Source organism: Symphalangus syndactylus, chromosome 7 (genome assembly GCF_028878055.3).
Source record: "Symphalangus syndactylus isolate Jambi chromosome 7, NHGRI_mSymSyn1-v2.1_pri, whole genome shotgun sequence".
In the NCBI taxonomy this organism is placed as follows: domain Eukaryota; kingdom Metazoa; phylum Chordata; class Mammalia; order Primates; family Hylobatidae; genus Symphalangus; species Symphalangus syndactylus.
In genome coordinates this window covers 10,217,450-10,240,671 of record NC_072429.2, presented here as the reverse complement: position 1 = coordinate 10,240,671, position 23,222 = coordinate 10,217,450, and the positions used below count along the sequence as shown (strand labels likewise).

Below are 23,222 nucleotides of genomic sequence, written 5' to 3'. Positions count from 1 at the left end.
TCCCCTCTGACCTATCCTTTTTTCTTCATTTCCTTGTAGCCATCTACCAGAGTTTGTATGTGTTCCATGGAGTCATCTAAATTGTCCTAAAATGTGTTCTTCCCAGGAGAATCATCTAAATTGTCCTAAAATGTGTTCTTCTAAGGAAGTAGACTAGGACATTATTCAGCATGTCCTAGTCTACTTCCTTAACATCTATCCAATATAAATCATATTCTCCATCCCCATGAACGATTCACCATTAGTCTCTTTCCTTTCTTTCTTTCTTTTCTTCTTTCTTTCTTTCTTGTCTCTCTCTCTCTCTTTTGGTGGTGGGGGGGTGGGGTAGGGCGGGGTGGGTGGACACACAGTCTCGCTTGCTCTGTCACCCAGGATGGAGTGCAGTGGCATTAGCCTCCGCCTCCCGGGTTCCAGCGATTTTCCTCCCTCAGCCTCCCGAGTAGCTGGGATTACAGGCGCGCATCACCATGCCCAGCTGATTTTTTTTTTATTTTTAGTAGAGACAGGGTTTCAATGTGTTGGCTAGGCTGGTCTCGAACTCCTGACCCCATAGTGCTGGGATTACAGGTGTGAGCCACCGTGTCCAGCAGAGTCTCGTCATTTCTGCCCCAAACTACTTAAAACAGCCATCTCACTGATTTTCCCACTTGCAGCCTCTCACCTTTTAATGGTCCCAACAATGTCCCAGACTGAAGTTTCTAAAACTCTGCTCTAACTAGGGATGTAGTTAGATCTTCATCCTTTCAGGAAAATAGCCCAACACTCCCCTAACCATGTGCTTAAACTGTACCAAATACTTGGAGGTTGCTAACTCAGGATTTTATTAATAGATTCAACATGTGCTTTCACATGTGATGCCTTCTTGGTAAAATGTATCGCATTTTAAGTCCTTTTCCTTCTTCAAAGTCAGTGTAGAGGTTAGATTCTGGCCCTACTATCAGAGTCAGAAACATTCCTCTATCACTTACTGGTACTGATATGTTAGGCGAGTACCTTAACATTAATGTGCCTCGGTTTCCTCATCTGCAAGATCAGGATGGTATCCACCTCACAGGGTTATCACAAGCACTTAAAGCAGAAAATTAACACTGAACAGGGTCTGGCAAACAAAAATGCTAACTATCATTACTATGATTCATTCCTCAGAGTCACTTAGTAATCATTCATGACTTCCAAACATTGCTCCCCAGCTTCCTCTTGCTCTGTTCCCACAGCATATACAACGTACACTTCTGCCACAATATTAACAATACCAAAATCCCGGCAGGCACTTCGACCGCTGGTATCTATTTCAGATTCCCCTGCAAAAATACAAGTTCCAAGAAGTCAGAGGCACCTAGAAACCCCCTGATTAAGGCAGAATCTCAGAGCTTAGGCAGGCTCAGACCTGAGGTATTCCTTATACTCCACCTTCTCCCCCAATCTCAGTGGTGGCCAGCTCTGTGCAGGCCAAAATACTGGTGACTTTATCCCTGACCACCTGAGATTACAAGACTCAAGACCCCAGCTTCTGAAGTATTAGTACTAATAGCACAGTACTATGTATTGTATTAGCAGTAGAACTGATAGACAGCCCATATCTCTGTACAGAAACCACAAGACAAACAGGGTAAGTGAGGAGCTACTAAAATAACATGTGGCAAACAGAACCTTTGTTAAACTTGTTCCCTATCGACATTACTCCATTCCCTAACCAGGAAGTTTTACCTGCTTAGAGTCTTCTTCCATGTCACTTGCTTAGAATCCCTTTTCATCTCACCCTATAGACAAAATCTTACACAGATGCTCCTCATGTTAACAATTGGTTTACCTGGATGTAATCCCATCATAAGCTGAGGAACATAATGGAAGTGCATCATCATAAAGGTGTTAAGTTGGACCATTTTGAATTGGGAACCATTTGTACTTTAAGGACCAAATATATTAAATAGCAAGGGATATATTATCTTTCAAAGGACAGCTAGAGGAAGAAGGTAATTACCACTAAGGGGATACCAATTACGTACTCTGCAGGGACACTTTTTATAATCCCACTGAATCTAAGAGCAAACTTTCTCCATTATATGGTAAGAGAAAACCGGGTTCAAAGTTGGTTCGGCCACCTGGTAAGCAGTAAAACTAGTTCTGCTTATAACAGGGTACCCTGCCTTCATTGCTAGGCCAGTTTACAAAACTTTATTTTGATTCAGAGCATTTATGCTTTGACCTTTACTAGTTTGCTCTATAATATCTGGTGAATTTTACTTCTTCCCAACAAGCTTAAGAAAAGAGGAGAGAAGAAAAGAGGAGAGAAGAGAAGAGGAGAGGAGAGAGGAGAGGAGAGGAGAGCAGGGGAGGGGAGGGGAGGGGAGGGGAGGGGAGGGGAGGGGAGGGGAGGGGAGGGGAGAGGAGAGGAGAGGAGAGGAGAGGAGGAGAGGAGAGGAGAGGAGAGGAGAGAAGAATAGAAGAGAATAGAAGAGAAGAGAAGAGAAGAGAAGAGAAGACAAGACAAGACAAGACAAGACAAGACAAGACAAGACAAGACAAGACAAGACAAGACAAGACAAGAATCGACTCCTTGGAGCAAATGTAGCTCTGCTAGAGATCTGAGCCTCTGTCTAGCAAACTGAAGTGTTTCTTCTATGAAATAGTTTCAGAATTCCATTATTTGATGGAATGCTGAGAAAACAACTGATAAGTCAAAAAAAAAGCTCAAGGAAATTCTAATTAAGTAAAGGTTAAGGCTCAAAAATAACGAGTTACATGGGTCAACTTCCTTGCAAACTACTGTATTTGCAGCCAGATAATGCCCTGAGAGGACAAAGGCAGTTTCAAAATGGAGCATGTGTGAATTCTAAAACAGAGCAGACACTCAGGCAACAGAGGTCTGCATTTGCCTGAGAAACAAAAGGGATAAAGTTACCTTTTTTATATGTCCCATCCACTCCTTTGCCCATCTTATCCTTGCTGCTCACGTCACCCTCCATGTAAGGGAAGACTCGGGCCTGGTGAGTCCACAAATAGTCATTAGATCCAAAAAAGAGGACTGGGAACTCTCCCACATCATGTCTCATCTTATCAATGTTGGAAGGAACAGCTCGAGGATGGCAGATCTCAGCTGGCCACCACCTGGGAAAGGTGAAAAGGAGAAGGGAAACCTCTAGAAGGCTGCAAGACATTAGGAAAATAACCTACTCATATAAAGGTAAGGATTAGCAATATCTATCTGTCCACATTAAAGTCCATCTTACGGCATTCTTACAACCTAACTAGAACACAAACAAGTTGTATGTGCTAGAAGCTGGAAAACACCTGCCCACATTCCCACACAGGCACACACTCCCTTAGACTCAATTATTCTACTTCAAGGATTCTACTTAAAGGAAATAATGACATAGGAAGAGAGACTTATGACAATAACATTCACTGAAGCATTATAAGAAGGAAAAACTGGAAAAAGTATAAATGCTCAACATCAAGAAAATAATAGTATTACCCATGGTACACTATACAAAATAAAATAATAGTATTACCCATGGTACACTATACAAAATAAAATAATAGTATTACCCATGGTACACTATACAAAATAAAATCCAATTTGGCCTTTAAAAAGGAAACCTTCAATAATTAGTAGGAATATGGAAGAACAGCACCAAGAAATCAAAACACAAACACATACAAACAAAATCAAAGAATGTAAATTACTATACATCCACTTTAGGGAGACAATTTGGCATTACCTATTAAAGCTGGAAACCTCTATCTACCTACTTTACTCCAGAGAATGCCCTAGAGAAGGCCCTAAGTATATAAACCAAATATATACTTGCATATATCTTGAATATAAGTATATACTTATATTCAAGGTCCCAAGTATATAAACCAAGAAAAACTGACCAAATGTTCACAGTCCAAACAGGAAAATGGATAAGTGAACTAGACATTATGTGACTATATAAAGGAACAGTGAACTATGAATGAACCACTATACAATACTATGATGAATCTCAGGGGCATAAAAGTGAACAAAAAAAGTTGCAGGAAAATATATCAACAATAATTCCTTTATATAAAGGTCTAAAACATACCAAAGAAAACAAACTCTCACAGAAGGCCGAAAGAATGAAAATCCTAAAATTTAGTACAGTGGTTACCTCTGGGGGTAGGAGAGAATGGAATCAGGGCATGGAATAATCCTCAAAAGTACCAACAGTATTCTATTTCTTTAAGTGGGAGGTACATACACAGGTGTCACTTTTGTTATTCTCTAAAGTCATGCATGTTACATCCTTTGTGCTTTCCATATTCAATCAAAATATTTTCAAAAAGAAAAAGTGGCTGGGCGCAGTGGCATGTAGTCCCAGCTACTCAGGAGGCTGAGGCAGCAGGATCCCTTAAGCCCAGGAGTTTGAAGTTGCAGTGAGCAATGATCACACCACTGCACTCCAGACTGGGTGACAGAGGATACCCTGTCTCAAAACAACCCAAGACACATAACAGAGTATAATCTGTAAAAACAGTTATTTTGGATGGTGGGGGGCATAACTGCGTATTGGTACGTCTAGGGGTACATATGCTGAAATGTTAACAATGCGCCTGCCTTGTGAGATTATTAGTGTCTTTTCATTTAAAAAAAAAAAAGCTTTTCACAAAATACATAAAAGAAAAAAAAATTTCGACAGAGAACATGTGTTATTCCTATAATTGTAAATCATAAAGTTAGGTTTCTCTTCCTATAACGAAAAAATCAAGAAAAGGGGAGGAGTACCATGAGTAATTAAGTAAATCATTAGAAAATACGTTAAGCATTGTATCTGAGAGGTCTCAAGAAACAGAGGATGGTAAAAGAGATGAGGGCTATTCTCCAGGCTTACCTGTATCGTCCAACTTTTACCCAGACAATCTCCCTGTAGTGTGGCTTTTTGCCTGCCTTACAGTCATTGCAATACCAGTTTCCTTCAGGGATATCAATGTTCAGGCATTCACGATGAAAAGCAGCAGGGCAAGAATCACAGCACAGAAGGCTGCCTCCTGTGGGAATAAAAAAAATGTGGCATTCAGACCACAAGACTGCATTTAAGAACCCCGCTAAAATAGCTTTTGCTCAGCTCTTAACCAGTTTAGGGCTTATTAACTTAACTAGTTATCTAGAAAGCCTATGCTGAAGAAGTATTCTCACTCCAACATTCCCGAACATGGCTACCCTCAAAGCTTGTTAGATTCACAGCTAATAAACATGAGATCCTATTGGCAAAATTAAGTTAAAGAAATGAAGTCACAAGGAAACCTACAAAGTCATGTATGTGTACATCCATACACACATATATATATTTTCTTTCTCTTCACTAAAAGATATACTAAATAAAAACATTATCAATGACACACAATGACCAGAGTATAAACAGCATAAGCTTTATTTAACTCTCGTCAGGTTCAGGTTGCAATTCTAGCTCTAGGACCACAGGCCCTTGGGAAATTCACTTTCCTTGCTGCGCTATAATTTCCTCAGCGGTAAGGAGTGTTCTCTAATAAATAATAACCACATCTGTTTGAAGATTCACCTAGCTAATAAATTACCTAGTAGCGTCTGACACGTAAGTAGTATCTCCATATGGTTAGTTCCTTCCCTCCTTTTAAAACTACTAACTTTTCGACTGGGCGCAGTGCCTCAGGCCTGTAATCCCAGCACTTTGGGAGGCTGCGGCAGGTGGATCACCTGAGGTCAGGAGTTAGAGAATAGCCCGGCCAACAGAGCGAAACCCCGTATCTACTAAAAAATTAGCCAGGTGTGGTGGCACATGCCTGTATTCCCAGCTACTGGAGAGGCTGAGACAGGAGAATTGCTTGAACCTGGCGGGGAGGCAGAAGTTGCAGTGAGCCAAGACAGCACCACTGCATTCCAGCCAGGGTGACAGAGCAAGGCTCTTGTCTCAAATAAATAAATATATAAATGCTTTCAAAACACAGTAGTTTCAGCAGACAGACAGGCATTTTATTTTGTTGCCAAAAAGAAATGTGCCACGCTGTTGCCAGAAATGAGCATGCTTCAAACATGCTAGACTCAAACATGTAACTCCAAGTTTTACCCTGAAGTAGGGAGTAAAGCCTTAGCAAAGAATATATCCGAGTTAATCTTGTTCTCACTGTGCTTCTTTCACCTGTTAAAATCCTACTATAGAAAAAGGCGGGGGTCTTGGCGGCCGTAAGAGGAGTAGGTGCGGGTGAAGATGGCGGCCGCCGAGGTCGTGAACTGCATCATGGAGGTGTCCTGTGGCCAGGCAGAAAGCAGCGAGAAGCCGAACGTCAAGGGCATGATGTCCAAAGATTACTACTTTGACTCCTACGCCCACTTCGGCAACTCCATGTTTCACAACCAGCACCTCTTTAAAGACAAGGTGGTGCTGGATGTGGGCTCGGACACAAGCATCCTCTGCATGTTCGCCGCCAAGGCCGGGCCCGCAAGGTCATCGGCATCGAGTGTTCCAGTAGCTCTGATTATGCGGTGAAGATTGTCAAAGCCAACAAGTTAGACCACTTGGTGACCATCATCAAGGGGAAGGTGGAGGAGGTAGAGCTCCCGGTGGAAAAGGTGGACATCATCAGCAAGCGGATGGGCTAACTGCCTCTTCTACGAGTCCATGCTCAACACCGTGCTCTATGCCCGGACAAGTGGCGGACGCCCAATAGCCTCAACTTCCCAGACCGGGCCACACTGTATGTGACAGCCACCGAGGACTGGCAGTACAAAGACTACAAGATCCACTGGTGGGAGAACGTTTATGGCTTCTATATATCTTGTATCAAAGATGTGGCCATCAAGGAGCCCCTAGTGGATGTGGTGGACCTCAAACAGCTGATCACCAACGCCTGCCTCATAAAGGAGGTAGACATTTACACCGTCAAGGTGGAAGAACCTGACCTTCACCTCTCCCTTCTGCCTGCAAGTGAAGCAGAATGACTACGTGCACGCCCAGGTGGCCTACTTCAACATCGAGTTTACGCACTGCCACAAGAGGACGGGCTTCTCCACCATACCCGAGTCCCTGTACACGCAATGGAAGCAGACGGTGTTCTACATGGAGGACTACCTAACCTTGAAGACGGGCGAGGAGATCGTCGGCACCATCGGCATGCGGCCCAACACCAGGAACAACTGGGACCTGGACTTCACCATCAACCTAGATTTCAGGGGCCATCTGTGCGACCTGTCCTGCTCCACGGACTACAGGATGCGTTGAGACCCGGCTCTCCCGTCCTGCAGGGGCCCAGGGGCTGAGCATTCCTAGACGGTTGTGGGGCTCCCCCTTCCTCTCTCCCTCCCTCCCTCCCGCAGAGGGGGTTTTAGGGGCCTGGGCTGGGGGGATGGGGAGGGCACATCATGACTGTTTTTCATAACTTATGTTTTTATATGGTTGCATTTATGCCAATAAATCTTCAGCTGGGAAACAAACAAAAATTCTTACTATAAACATACTTCTGTTGGCACTTTATATATAATTTATTCCCATGCTGACTTTTGCCTTTTTCTTTTTTTTTAACAGTCCAGAGGTCTTTTATTTTTTTAACACCTATGATGCCGTGAATTCATAGGGAATAGGTTCCAGCAGCTCAGGCTCCTTCCCATTGGTTCTCACAAAGTATGCTTCTCCGAGTGGAGCAGGCTAGTGCTTCAGTTGAACCCAGGTAACTTTCTTTTTGGCTTCTTTTTCTGATCATTTTCCTTTACACGTTTCAGGAAGCTATCTTGGCTCTTACGAGTGCTTAACGTGCTCAATAGGCACATGAAATCTCTTGGCAAGAATCTTGCCCTTAACTTGTTTGTTTACAACAATGCCAACAGCATGCTGGGTAACACTGTAGACTCTTCCAGTTTTGCCATGGTAACACTTGTGTGGCATTCCTTTTTGAAGAGTACCCATTCCTTTGATGTCTACAATATCACCTTTCTTATAGATTCGCATATATGCGGCCAAAGGAACAACTCCATGTTTTCTAAAAGGCCTAGAGAACATGTATTGGGTGCCTCTCCTCTTTCCCTTCGTGTTCGTCATTTTGGCGAATTACAGGAAGATGGCAGTTCCGGCCAAAGGGGCCTTTACTTAGTAATTCTCTTCAACAAGCTCTTAAGAGTGGGAGTTTTATTTGTTTTTGTTGGGGCCAGGGGTGTGTTTCAGATCAGACTCCTACTTCAACTGGAAAAGCTCACCTTTTGTCTGTATTGTATAGTGAAGCTCAGATTCAGAGTAAGATTACATTTGGAAATGCGTCTGCTGCTAAAAAACAAGTCTGAAGAAAAATTATACAGTCTGAAACTCTACTTAGCTATTTTGGTAATCAAATAATCTTAGAATGGTACACTAACAGTGACATAAATTCAACTAGCCCAGTGGCGGGATACTGTCTGCAACATTCCTATCTATCATTAGTCACTTGCTGAATTACAACTTGTTTAGTCTGCTTACACAGTCTTAGGAGAAAAATCTTCCTTTCATTAAATTGGCATTCATGATGCACTAGAAATATTTCACGTACAAAAAGGCCCTCAAAGAAGGATATAACATGAAAAGAAACCTGGATAAAAGAAAACCCACTGAAAAAGGCCAAAGGTCAAAGATGAGGGGAAAAAGTGGCATGCACCTCTGTATTTCAGGACAGAACATAATGCGGATTGAGCTGAGGAAGAACATGAAGGAAGAAGTCAATAGAACTACTCTGGGCCGGGCGCGGTGGCTCACACTTGTAATCCCAGCACTTTGGGAGGCCGAGGCGGGTGGATCACGAGGTCAGGAGATCGAGACCACGGTGAAACCCCGTCTCTACTAAAAATAGAAAAAAATTAGCCAGGCGTGGTGGTGGGCGCCTGTAGTCCCAGCTACTCGGAGAGGCTGAGGCAGGAGAATGGCGTGAACCCGGGAGGCAGAGCTTGCAGTGAGCCGAGATTGCGCCACTGCACTCCAGCCTGGGCGACAGAGCAAGACTCCGTCTCAAAAAAAAAAAAAAAAAAAAAAATAGAACTACTCTGGGTACACAGATGGGAAGCAGGAAGGAGGGTCTATCCAGTGACACTAGAGGTAATATACAGGAGAAAGCCGGAAAACCAGGAAGACAGACAGAAGAGGGAAAACTGCACGAGCCATTAAAACAAAGATGAAATGAGACACTTGGTGGAAGAGGGAAAGAAAGAGAAAATGCATTTTAAACATACTGCTAAATTGAAAGGGTCCAGTTCCTTACAATTTGCAATTTACCAAATTATGATCCTACTACCCGGGTTAACTACCTTTAGTTCTCTCCTTTACATGAGGGGGAAAAAAGTTGTAAGACCATTTTCTATCCTGTGGTTCACCAACCACAGGATAATCTTAGTTTATGGGAGCAGTCCTTGGGCTTTTTGGCCTCAGGACCACATTATGCTCTTGAAAATTACAAAGAAACCCAAAGTGCTTTTGTGTATACAGGATATAATACAGATATTTGCAAAAGAGAAATTTAAAACTAAAAATATTTTAAGTATCTAAATTCATTTTAAGTATCTATTTCATTTTATTATTTTTATTTCCTAGTTCCCACAAGCAGATACTAAGAATAATTAATCCATTAAACATCATTCACATTTTAATAAAAACTATACTTTTCCTCATTTTTGTCACCCAGGGTGGGGTGCAGTGGCATGATCTCAGCTCACTGAAACCTCTGCCTACCAGGTTCAAGCAATTCTCCTGCCTCAGCCTCCTGAGCCACACCAACTTTTTTTTTTTTTTTTTGGTAGAGATGGGGTTTTTGCCAGGTTGGCCAGGCTGGTCTTGAACTCCTGGATTCAACTGATCTGCCACCTTGGCCTTCCAAAGTGCTAGGATTATAGGCGTGAGCCATCTCGCCTGACCCATTTTTGCAAATATTTTATTTTTTTTGAGACAGGGTCTCGCTTTGTCACACAGGATGGAATGCAGGCACACGATTTCAGCTCACTGCAACCTCCGTCTCCCTGGTTCAAGTGATTCTTCTGCCTCAGCCTCCTGAGTAGCTGGGCCTACAGGCATGCACCACGACGCCCAGCTAATTTTGTATTTTTAGTACAGACGGGTTTCGCCATGTTGGCCAGGCTGGTCTTGAACTCCTGGCCTCAAGTGATCCACCCACTTCTGCCTCCCAAAGTGCTGGGATTACAGGCATAAGCCACCGTGTAAAGCCCATTTTGGCAAATATTTTGAATTGCATTTTTTGCAATATGTTATTTGTTTGACATACATGAAGAAAGTATGGCCACTCAGAGATGTATTGCTGGAAAAGAGTGCTAAAATAACCTGTTCACTAACTGTGGATATTCATTCTTTGATACTATACTAAAACTCCACAGTGTATAGTTGCAATGTGGAAACTGAAACTATGTCACTAAACTTAAAATGACTACACTAAAATTCATTGATCTGTCTTCCACTTTGAATGGATCTTTTACATATGCAAAGTTTTTAACATCGTGCATTAGCTATATTAAAAATATTGCCTCATCTCTACTAAAAATACAAAAAATTAGCTGGGCGTAGTGGCACGTGCCTGTAGTCCCAGCTACTCAGGAGGCTAAAGCAGGAGGATCACTTGAACCTGGGAGGTGGGGGTTGCAGTGAGCCAAGATCGCGCCACTGCACTCCAGCCGAACAACACAGCCAGACTCCAACTCAAAAAAAAAAAAAATTGGTTCATTGAGTCATATGCATCTTCTAAATGGTCTATTTCATTATAATACTTTTAAAATCACATTTATTAATACTACCATGATCCAACCAGTAAGTACTAAGAAACTGTCAAACTGAAGGTAGCAGATAATAGTTTACGAAAATTTTAATTTTCACTTAAAAGCTCAAATTTTATCATTGGCCATTATTTTGCAGTTGTTTTTCTTGAATTGATAGGCTCACAGTTGTTCATTTTCAAGTAAATGTCTGCCAAATATCCAAGCATGAATAACCATAGTTTATCAGTAACTCTTACAATTAAAAATGGTGTTCCATGAACAATGTGGATAGTTCAGCTTGAAACTCAAGTTGCATGAGTGCTTTAACTCAAGATAATCATCAGTATGCAAAGAAACTGCTTTATGTGTACTTCCCACTTCATCACAGAGAACAGAAAAACAATGTTCACTTCATGGACAAGATATAATAAAACTAAGGTGTTTTACTTCAAGAAACTTTTAAGGTGAAACTGCCATGCTTTTACTGCGAGTAGGTGATGATACAGAACACAGTGACTGCTTACTTGTATTGGTTTGGAGTTACTGCCTTGGTTTATACTAAGGTGGCAGCAGTTCTACCCATCCATTGACTGTGTACTAGCTGTCAGATTTCAACTAAGCAAAAAAAGCTTCCAGAATTAACTAAACTCCAGTCTTTGGCTACAGAAACAATATATCGCAAGTAAGGAAAATTCTTCTTTTACAGAATTATTGGCATATACATACACCTGATAATACAAATCTCCTTAGTGATGTGAATTCAAAATTTGTCAGACAAGTCACAAGCAACTTAGAAAGTTTATTTTGCCAAGGTGACGATCACGTAGATGACACAACCTCAGGAGATCCTGGCAACATGTGCCTAAGGTGGTGGGGGTACAGCTTGCTTTTATATACTTTAGGGAGATAAGAGACATCAGTATGTGTAACATTGTCATTGGTTATGATAGGGGGTTGGGGTTCCAGGTCACAAGTAGGTAAAAGACAAAAGGTTGCATTCTTTTGAATCCTTCATCAGCCTTTCACTGAATACACAATTTAATCTGGCTCAGTGAAACTGCATTTTTACATAAATAGGGCAGAGGAAGCGATCAGGTATGCATTTGTCTCAGATGAGCATAGGAATGACTTTCTGTCCCACACCTGTGAAGATAAGCTATCGGTTTCCATTGCCAGGGTGAAATTCAACAGGAACAGAGCAATTCTCCTGCCTCAGCCTCCCAAGTAGCTGGGATTACAGGTGTCTGCCATCACGCCTGGCTAAGTTTTGTATTTTTAGTAGAGATGGGGTTTCGCCATGTTGGCCAGGCTGGTCTCGAACTCCTGACCTCAGGTGATCCACCTGCCTCAGCCTCCCAAAGTGCTGGGATTAGAGGCGTGAGCCATGGTGCCCGGCCTTGTAGCTATATTATTGAGGAATAAAATGGGAGGCAGGTTTGCCTGATGTAGTTCCAAGCTTGACTTTTCCCTTGGCTTGGTGATTTGGGCCTCCTGGGATTTATTTTCCTTTCACAGTGATATCTACTTTTTTGGTTGTTTTTGTTTTGTTTTGTTTATGAGGTCAGTCTCACTATATTGCCCAGGCTGGTCTTGAATTCCTAGGCTCAAGCAATCCTCCCACCTTGGCCACCTGAATAGCTGGGACTACAGGCATGCACCACCATGTTCGGCTTCTTTAGTGATATCTTAAGAAAGAGGAAAGAAAAAGAAGGTATTGTTTTCTTGAAGGAAGTCATCTTGCAGGCAAAGTGGGTAATAACAAAGATAATTTTTAGAAGAAAATCAAACAAAATGAGGCAGGCTGTGGAAAAAGTCGGCCCGACAGAGAATTAAAAATGAGACCAGAGATCATTTAAACTTACTTCCTCACTGTGCAAGGGCTTTAATCCTATCTTTTTATTTAATTGATGCTATTATAATATGACTGTGTGATAGGGAATAGAGTCTATATTTTATAAACAAGCAAACCAAGCCTTGGTAGAGCAATTTGCCTGAAGAGACAAGCCAGAATTCAAACTTGGACTTCGAGATTCGAAGTACAATGCTCATTCTATTACATATATATTGACTCTTTAAAATTAGTCCCTCAGAATGTTCAGAGCCAGCCAGGTTTTCAGGAAACTGCATAATCAATAAGTAGATAATAAAAAAACTATTCCCAAGTAACTACTAAATCAACAAAATAAAATCTGAAAATAAATGAGAAAACTGAAGAACTGGTGCCACTCTCATCACTAGAAAATAGTGGAGCAAAGTCCACAATGAACTTAGAAAAATACCATTACAAAATACCAATACCATTACCATGAACTTAGAAAAGTATCATTTACCTTTGTACTAGATATCCTTCTAGTACAAAGGCAAATGATGCCTCAAAGCAGAGAAATGAGCACCTGTGGGCTCACAAAAGTTCAGACAACCAAGAGAAAAACTGAAATAAGGAATTTAGAACTTTAAGTACTACAATTAACATACTGGTGATGAGTGCTAAAATCTTCCATTTAACTAGCAAAAATCAAGTTGTCAGGGAATGATAAGGATAGAAAAGAAAATATGTAAAAGGTTAATACTAACTCCGCTCTAAAAAACAAGTATTTTAAAAATGAATAAAATGGCCGGGCGCACTGGGTCACGTCTGTAATCGTAGCACTTTGGGAAGCTGAGAAGAGTAGATCAACTGAGGTCAGAACTTAGAGACCAGCCTGGCCAACATGGTGAAATCCCATCTCCACCAAAAAAAAAAAAAAAAATTAGTGGGGCATGATGTTGGGCGCCTGTAATCCCAGCTACTCAGGAGGCTGAGGCAGTAAAATCGCTTGAACCAGCGGGTGTGGGATGGGGAGCGGCGCAGCAGCGGAGGTTGCAGTGAGCCAAGAATAAAATACATAGAAAATTTATCTTTCCTCTACGTGATCTTTTAAGAACGAATACTCTTACAATGAGAAAATATATAACTAAAGTTCACAAATCCCTTCACTTTTTCCATCACGTTCACTCATTTTCTATTAATTTGTATAAAATTGCTTAACAAAACACAATTACATGATAATGCTATTTTCAAGAATTGTTTCTATCTAGGTATCTGACTTTCTATCTGCTGACATGCATGAATGTCTGGAATAATGCCACTTAATATTAAGCAATGATTTTTTTTTTCTGATGGTGAGATTAAGTGAATTTTTGTCTTTACTGCTTCAATTGTTTATCATTTTAACAAAATGCAAGTCATTATTCAGAATAAGAAAAATAAAACCTCTCCCTATTGGGCAACAAAGCCAAGTTTTAAAAGTGCTGCTGGACAGGCACAGTGGCTCACCCCTGTAATCCCAGCACTTTGGGAGGCCAAGGCGGGCAGATCACTAGAGGGCAGGAGTTTGAGACCAGCCTGGCCAACATGGTAAAACCCTGTCTCTACTAAAAATACAAAAAATTAGTCGGGCGTGGTGGCGGGCACCTGTAATCCCAGCTACTCAGGAGGCTGAGGCAGGAGAATTGCTTGAACCTGGGAGGTGGAGGTTGCAGTGAGCTGAGACTGTGTCACGGCACTCCAGCCTGGGCAACAGAGTGAAACGCTGTCTCAAAAAAATAAAAAAATAAAAAAAGTTCTGCTATGTAATCATTAATTCGGGACATCATTTCCTGAATGGCAGATGAATAGTATCATTTCTAATATTTTTTTCAGTGGCAATCTGATGAAAAGTATTTTTGTTCCAATTAAAACATTGATTTAATCCCTTTTTAGACTACAAATAGAGGAAGAAATGATTTCTTACCTTCTGAGCACACAAAGCACCAGCTAACATTAACATGCTCATGATTTCGGCATCCCCGCCTAGGGGTAAAGTGATTAGGGCAGATGATACTATTAGATGCAAGGATCTTTGACCCAGCAGCCAGGCAAAAGTCATTGGCGTGGTATGCCACAGGACAGCGGACACAGCGCATCAACCGACCTAAAGCAGGAAAATCAGGGACGAGCAAAAGAAAAACAAAAATATTAAATATAAAAAGAAAGTGAGTTATTCAAGTCTATTTATTAGCACTGAAAAAATGTCACAAATAGAAGGAATGACCACTAAGATGATGGATCTTAAACACTCAATCCACCAAGAAAACTCAGATGGGAGCTATGTGATAAGTCTCCAAAACGAATCAAATGCCGTAACTGTCAGTGAGCCTGCTTCAACAAGGGAAAGCCCAACTCAAACCACTGTCCTGACAACTAGGAAATCAGCCCCAGAATAAATAGGGAGAGGGGAGAGAACAATAATGCTTGCCTGGAACTCTGATTCTTAAAGCCTTTCAAGTGAACGAACCTCTCTACCATCTCCAGAGGAAAGACATCCCCTCAAATACTTCATCTATTATAAACCATCACCAAACCACCACCAAACCCTCTAATGCAATCTGTAATAACAATCAAAAACGAGAAGGTAGCCAACTGCAACTCTTTTCATTTTTCTTTGTATTAATAAAGACATGGGGTTTCCCTATGTTGCCAAGGCTGGATGTGACCTCAAAGTCCGTGTGCTCAGTCTTCCCACTTCCTGCTTTACCTTCCCAAGAAGCTGGAAATACAGGTGTACACCATAATATTCATCGAAACTGCAATTTTGATCCAACAAGTTAAATTACTTATGAGATCCATAAGGCCAGGAAATAATCCTAAAAAAAGGTACTGACAGTCTGGTTAAAACAAACATCAACACTGCTAAGTTTTACCTCTCAATCCTCTATGGAAAAAGTCAAGGTTCTTTTAGCACACATGAATTCACCAGCAGAGATACAGTACTGGCTTTTTCCAGGCGCGGTGGCTCACGCCTGTAATCCCAGCACTTTGGGAGGCCAAGGCAGGCAGAACACCCGAGGTCAGGGGTTCCAGAACAGTCTAGCCAACATGGCGAAACCCCGTCTGTACTAAAAATATAAAAAGTAGTCGGGAGTGGTGGCAAGCACCTGTAATCCAAGCTACTCCAGGGGCTGAGGCAAGAGAATCTCTTGAACCTAGGAGGTGGACATTGCAGTGAGTTGAGATCATACTGGGCCACAGAGTGAGACCTCCTGTTTTAAAACAAAACAAAACAAACAAAAAAACACACGCTGGGTGCCGTGGCTCAAGCCTATAATCCCAGCACGTTGGGAGGCCGAGGCAGGCGGATCACCTGAGGTCAGGAGTTCGAGACCAGCCTGACCGATATGATGAAACCCTGTCTCTACTAAAAATACAAAAATTAGCTGGGCATGGTGGCATGTGCCTGTAATCCCAGCTAGTCAGGAGGCCGAGACAGTAGAATCATTTGAACCTGGGAGGTGGAGGTTGCAGTGAGCCAAGATCGTGCCATTGCACTCCAGCCTGGGCAACAAAAGTGAAACTCCATCTCAAAAAAAAAACAAAACAAACAACAACAAAAACAACTTGTTTTACCAAAGAGAACACATTTCAAAACTTAAGTTTACCTATATGCACAGACATTTTTTGAAAACTCAGGTCTCAGCTTAACTATGAAGCAGAAGAAAATTTCTAGGACAAGAGTTTTCATTAAAAAAACAAAAAAAACAAAAAATAAATCAACATGAAACCCCCAATCCTGCCTTGACATGCATTTCTGAATGCTATCACACATAGAAACCAGAGATATAAAAATGGCTGGCCGGACGCAGTGGCTCACACCAGTAATCCCAGCACTTTGGGAGGCCGAGGCAGGCAGATCACCTGAGGTTGGGAGTTCGAGACCAGCCTGACCAACATGGAGAAACTCCGTCTCTACTAAAAACACAAAATTAGCCAGGCATGGTGGCTCATGCCTGTAATCCCAGCTACTTGGGAGGCTGAGACAGGAGAATCGCTTGAACCCGGGAGGCAGAGGTTGCGGTGAGCCGAGATTGCACCATTGCACTCTAGCCCAGGCAACAAAAGCGAAACTCCATCTCAAAAAAAAAAAAAAAAAAAAAAAAAAAAAAAAAAAAAAAAAAAAAAGGCCTGGAGGGCCGGATGCAGTGGCTCACGCCTGTAATGCCAGCACTTTGGGAGGCTGAGGTGGGTGGATCACGAGGTGAGGAGATCGAGACTGGGTGACAGAGCGAGACTCCGTCTCAGAAAAAAAGAAAAAAAAAAAAAGCCCAGGGGAAGACTACACTCTGGTTTTCTAATCAATAGGGGGAAGAGGACATGCAGCAGAACACTTTCTCAAACTACATCTCACATGAAATCCAAATATTTAATACCCTACCACACAACCACATTGTGTTCTATGGAGCCCTGGCATTGCCTGGCTGCTGAACTAGTTCATTATGTCCCTCTTCTCTCCCAAATACAATGTTGGTAATCTCTGATAAAAGCTAGAGAGAGGCCATAAAGTGACATGGTGGATTGATTGCATTTGAAAATATCTGTTGCCGGCCAGGCGCAGTGGCTCACGCCTGTAATCCCAGCATTTTGGGAGGCCGAGGCGGGCGGATCACGAGGTTGGGAGATCGAGACCATCCTGGCTAACATGGTGAAACCCCGTCTCTACTAAAAATACAAAAAATTAGCCGGGCGTGGTGGCGGGCGCTTGTAGTCCCAGCTACTCAGGAGGCTGAAGGAGGAGAATGGCGTGAACCCGGGAGGCGGAGCTTGCAGTGAGCCAAGATCACACCACTGCACTCCAGCCTGGGCAACACAACGAGACTCTGTCTCAAAAAAAAAAAGAAAGAAAGAAAAAAGAAAATACCTGTTGCCAATTAAACTGAGGTTTTACAATTAGACTGGTCGACGTAAGAAATCCATACCTTTAGATGCAGAAACATTGGCTGGATTAGCAGCATGACAGGTTATACAGATGTGGAGGGAGCACCGGAAGCCCTTGTTCTGCGTAACAGTGGGTGGGTACTTCTGGACACACTCTTCATGGTAAAACTTTCCACACAAGGGTAGAAGGCACCTTTTAACATCTTCCCCACTCTGCTTACATACAAAACAGGTATGGATTCCTGAGAAGCCAAAAGAAGATAAATTAGTAAGAATTCAAGAATCTACCAAATGCTAAACCATTAGGTGAAAAGTTCATAAGAAATTTTATAATGGACTGATAGGTTTGACATCATCTGAACCCACTGTAACAATCTTAGTATTATTATAAATGAACAATCTGATAATACATACTCCCTGACGTGATACAACAGAAAGTACATGTTGTCTACAGAAAGTGCTTGCCACTGGCACCCCCGCCAAAAAAAGAAAAAACTGAAATTAAACCTAATCAAGCCCCTGGACTAACTACAAGTTTACAGGAAATATGGATGACAGAGGAACAAGTTAAGGGGATACCTCCAAGAAGCAACCAATGAAATTTAAGTTGGGCTGGGTGAGGAGGCTCACGCCTACAATCCCAGCACTTCAGGAGGCCGAGATGAGTGGCTTGCTTGAGTCCAGGAGGTCCAGGCCAGCCCAGGCAACATGGCAAAACTCCATCTCTACTAAACATACAAAAAATTAGCCGGGCGTGGTGGTGCATGCCCGTGGTCCCAGCTACTCAAGAGGTTGAGGCAAGGAGGATCGCTTGAGCCTGGAAGGTGGAGGTTTACTGAGCCGAGATCACACCAGTGCACTCCAGCCTGGGTGATAAGAGTGAGACTCTGCCTCAAAAAAAAAAAAAAAAAAAAGGTGTGGGGGCAGTATTGTTATAGATAAGTAGAAACTTAAGAGATGTATAAAAAAGTTTACACTACAAGAAATCACCCGAAATACAATGCTGGTATCTCCCTAACAAAACAGAGATGTTTTTGGCCTCTCTTTGGATCTAGATCTTGATTCAAAACTTAATAAAAAGACATCCCTGAGACAAATGAGAAAATTTGAAAATGAACTGGCCGGTAGATGACACAAAGAAGTTATTACATATTCTTGCTATACATTAGATGTTGTGTCAGAAAACTTTTGAAATACATGGAGAAAATGAGACAGAAGTTGATAACTATTGAAATTAACTGAATACATGGAGATTCTTTACATTGTTCTACCCTGGTGTATGTCTTAAGATTTTTGTAATGAAAAGTCAAAAACAGCCCAGAAGCAGTGTTCTCAGCACTTGGGAGGCTAAGGCAATTGGATCACTGGAGGCCAGGAGTTCAAGCCTAGCCTGGGGAACATAGTGAGACACCATCTCTACTAGAAATACAAAACAATTAGCTGGGTGTGGTGGCAGGCGCCTATAATTCCAACTACTACGGAGGCTGAGGCATGAGAATCTCTTGAACCTGGAAGGTGGAGGTTGCAGTGAGCTGAGATCACACCACCATACTCCAGAGGTTGCAGTGAGCTGAGATCACACCACCATACTCCAGCCTGGGCCACAGAAGGACACTGTCTCAGAAAAAAGCAAAAGAAAACAAAAAACAAAACAAAACAAAACAAAAACCACAGACCTCTATCTCTCTGTGAGATGCAGTACAACATAAGAAAAAGAGCCTAAGCTTGACAGGTAAACAGACCTTAACATGAATCCTCCTACAGGTAATTGCTGGAAATGGAAGCTCATTCAAATCACTCATTTTATCTATAAACACTGAGAACATCCAGCAAATAAATATTTTAAGAACAATATTTGAATATGTATTTGTAAACAGGGAAAACGCTACCGGATGCTGAATAACAGGTAGCTTTTTTTTTTTTTGAGACTCAATCTCCCTCTCTCGCCCAGGATGGAGTGCAGTGGCATGGTGTCAGCACACTGCAACCTCCACTTCCTGGGATCAAGTGATTCTCGTGCCTCAGCCTCCCAAGTACGTGGGATTACAGGCACCCACCACCATGCCTGGCTAATTTTTGTATTTTTAGTAGAGACAAGGTTTCACCACATTGGCCAGGCTGGTCTCAAACTTCTGACCTTAAAAAATCCGCCCACCTTAGCCTCCCAAAGTGCTGAGATTACAGGCGTGGTAGCTATTATTAAACCTGAGCAATCTAAACAATGATGTGACCACCCTATTGCAGGAAAATAGGGTAAGCCAAGAGCACTAATAAATGACTCCCATTTCTTACACTGTACCAAAACTGGTAAAATGTCCTACTCTCAAAGATAATACCTTTCCTAGGAAAAAGAGAAAAAAACCCACAAATTAAAAAAACCAAAAATAAAAAAATTCTATCTTCTCTATACCTCATGTCATATGCAAAACTTAATACAAAACACATCACAGACCTAATAGTGAAATGTAAAACTAAAAAATTCTATGAAGAAAACATAGAACTAAAAATCTTTGTGACACTGGCTGGACGTGGTGACTCACACCTGTAATCCTAGCCCTTTGGGAGTTTGGGAGGCCAAAGCAAGTGGATCATCTGAGGCCAGGAGTTTGAGAACAGCCTGGCCAACATGGTGAAACCTCGTCTCTACTAAAAATGCAAAAATTGGCTGGGCGTGGTGGTGCACGCCTGGTATCCCAGCTACTAGGGAGACTGAGGCACAAGAATCGCTTGAACCCAGGAGGTAGAGGTTGCAGTGAGCTGAGATCACGCTACTGCACTCCGGCCTGGGTGACAGAGTGAGACTCTGTTGCAGATTAAAAAGAAAAAAAAAAACAAAAAAAACTTCGTGACACTGGGTTAAGCAAAAGTTCTTAGCTATGACAGCAAATCACAGTCCATAAAAAGAACAGATAAACTGGATTTCATAAAAATTAAGAACTATTAGTCTTACAAACACATCACTAAGAAAATGAAAAAGTTGGCCAGGTGCAGTGGCTCATGCCTGTAATCCCAGCACTTTGGGAGGCCAAGGCAAGTGGACCACCTGAGGTCGGGAGTTCGAGAACAGCCTGACCAACAGGAGAAACCCCGCCTCTACTAAAAATCCAAAAATTAGCTGGGCGTCGTAGCGCATGCCTGTAATCCCAGCTACTTGGCAGGCTGAGGCAGGAGAATCGCTTGAACCCAGGAGGCGGAGGTTGCCGAGATTGCGCCATTGCACTCGAGCCCGGGTAACAGTGCGAGACTCCATCTGGAAAAAAAAAAACAAACCGAAAAAAGAAAATGTGGCCAGGAATTGTGTGTTACACCTATAATCCCAACACTTTCAGAGGCTGAACAAGGAGGACTGCTTGATCCCAGGACTTCAAAACCAGCCTGGTAATAATGTAATAAAATCCTGTCTCTACAAAAATATTTAAAAAAATTAGCCAGGCATGTGGCAAGCACCTGTAGTCCCAGCTATTAAGGAGGCTGAGCCAGAAGGATCGCTTGAGCCTGGGAGGTTGAGGCTGAAGTGAGCCAGAATCATATTACTGTACTCCAGACTAGGCGACAGAGAGAGACCCTGTCTCAAGGGAAAAAAAGAAAAATGGGAGGGGGAGGGAAGGGGCAGGGAGGGTACAAAGTGTCCAAAAACTTGAATGTTCTCAGCAGCTTTATTTATAATAACCAAAACGGGAAACAACCCAAATGTCTATTAACAGATCGATGGATCAACAACCAATTAAATCCATACAACAAACTACTACTCAGCGATAAAAAGAAATGAACTATCAATACACACAACAACCCGACTGAATCTCAAAATAATAATGCTGAGTGATGATTTCACAGATGCATACATATATACACACCAAAATTTATCAACTCATACACCTGAAATATGTGCAATTTTTTGCACTTCAATTCTACCTTAATAGAGCTGTTTTAAACACACAAAATGATTTTTCTCTTGACCCTATAATATCCCTCCCTTTAGGTACTGTCTTCCTTTCTGCTGAAGTCAAGTTTCTTCAAGAAGTTATGTATACGGCTATCCACTCACACTTCAATCTAGTGTAATGAGACATCCTCTGGCAAAAATTGAAGCATTTTCTCACCGTCACATACAAAAGCCTCTCTTCACTCCAGAACCTCCTTAGTGTCTTTGCTGCATCTGTCCCTACAGATAACACCTGACTCCTGTGGCTTCAGAGATATTGACTAGCTCCTCCTTTCCTTTCAGTAACTCGTTATAAGAACATATATGCCCAGGTAGTGTCACTGACCATTATTGTACCCTAATGACATTTTTTCTTTGGGAAGTATGATCTATATGTGCGGCTTCAATGACTTACAGGCGTAAGATCTATACCTCAGCCCTGATTTCTTCACTGTTTACATGCTGTAACATCTACATATCATGCTAAGGAAAAAAAAAAAAAGGAGAGAGAGAGCGAGAGAACACTTTCCAGCCTGGGCAACATAGTAAGACCTCCCTCTCAACAAAAAATAAAAAAAATTACCCACGCATGGTGACAAGTGGCTGTAGTCCCAGCTACTTGGGAAGCTGAGTTGGGAGGATTGCTTGAGCCCAGGGGCTCAAGACTACAATGAGCTATGATCACACCACTGCACTCCAACCTGGACAACAAGACCTCATCTCTTATTTAAAAAAAAAAAAAAAAAAAAGAACACTTTACTTAGCACAGCTTTATGAAGTGCTTTACCAGCTGGCCTCAGCTGACTATTCCTATTTTCTAACCCAATCTAAGCATTATAACCCGCAAATAATCTTTTTACTTTTTTGGTAAATATTTTTATTGATGTATAATGTACACACCGTAAAGTACACACATCCTAACAGTACAGTTGATGAAGTAAACATGCTCATGTAATCACTACGCAGATTAAGAAATATAAAATATTACCAGTAACCAAGAAGCCCTCTTAGTTACTGCCTATGCCTCTTAACTAAAATATCCTAAACTCTAAACACATTGGTCTGTATTCCATATTCCCCAAATGTTTTACACACTTTCATTACTAGACCTTCTGCCCTTCCCCTCCCGACATCAATTTCTCTTTCTCTCTTAAAGCTAAACACAGATTATCTTCCTCTATGGCATTAGCTCATCTTTGCTTACATTACACTCTAAATGTATCACCAACACAATGCTTTTTGCACTGTATTATGCTACCCATTTATTATTCACTTGGTAGCTTTTCTGAAAGCAGTGACCCCACAGCACCATTTCTGTATCTGTAACAACTAGCCCAGTGTTGCCACAAAATAGTGTCTCCAATAAATGTCTTTCCTGAAAAACTTAAAATTCAAACTTTCTTTGGAGGAAGACCCTTCGGTATCTACTTCACCTGTGCGACATTCATTGCAGATAAATTTTCCTTTTGGCATCTCAGTCAATCCAAGGCACTCCAGGTGGAAAGCCCCACAGCACTGAGCCTCACATAACAGCAGCTCACCCAATTTTTCACAATTCTGTTAAGAGAAAGAAAACATCTATCTGTTTTTCCGTGTTTGAGAATCAAGAGTAAAACCAGTGTCAGTGGGTTAAAGTAAACAAAGGTTAAAAATGGCAGAAAATGAGGTAAGAGGCAAGGGCCCGTAGTCGTAGATTTTATTCTAGTTACAAAGGTGTACCATTGGAGAGCTTTAACAAAGGAAGGCTAAAATCAGGTATTCATTTTTAAAAAGACTGTTCTGACTGCTACATGGAAAACGAGTTCAAGAGTAGAAAGGTCGGAAAAGAGCATAGAGATAAACCAGAAAGCTACTGA

At 41.8% G+C, this 23,222-nt stretch overlaps 1 protein-coding gene and 1 pseudogene across 9 annotated transcripts in view; one reads left to right on the top strand and one right to left on the bottom strand.

Moving 5' to 3' along the window:
- Positions 1 to 23,222, bottom strand: part of NSD1 (nuclear receptor binding SET domain protein 1) — a 174,551-nt gene that overhangs the window by 28,136 nt on the left and 123,193 nt on the right. For all 9 annotated transcript variants that reach the window (XM_055285103.2, XM_055285106.2, XM_055285105.2 and 6 more), the window contains 5 exons: positions 22,800 to 22,923; positions 17,486 to 17,686; positions 14,488 to 14,667; positions 4,857 to 5,013; positions 2,903 to 3,108 (listed from right to left, as the gene is read on the bottom strand). In XM_055285103.2, coding sequence (XP_055141078.1) covers positions 2,903 to 3,108; positions 4,857 to 5,013; positions 14,488 to 14,667; positions 17,486 to 17,686; positions 22,800 to 22,923 — 868 coding nt within the window. The remainder of the gene's footprint in view (positions 1 to 2,902; positions 3,109 to 4,856; positions 5,014 to 14,487; positions 14,668 to 17,485; positions 17,687 to 22,799; positions 22,924 to 23,222) is intronic.
- On the top strand, positions 6,062 to 7,305 carry LOC129485970 (protein arginine N-methyltransferase 1-like; annotated as a pseudogene).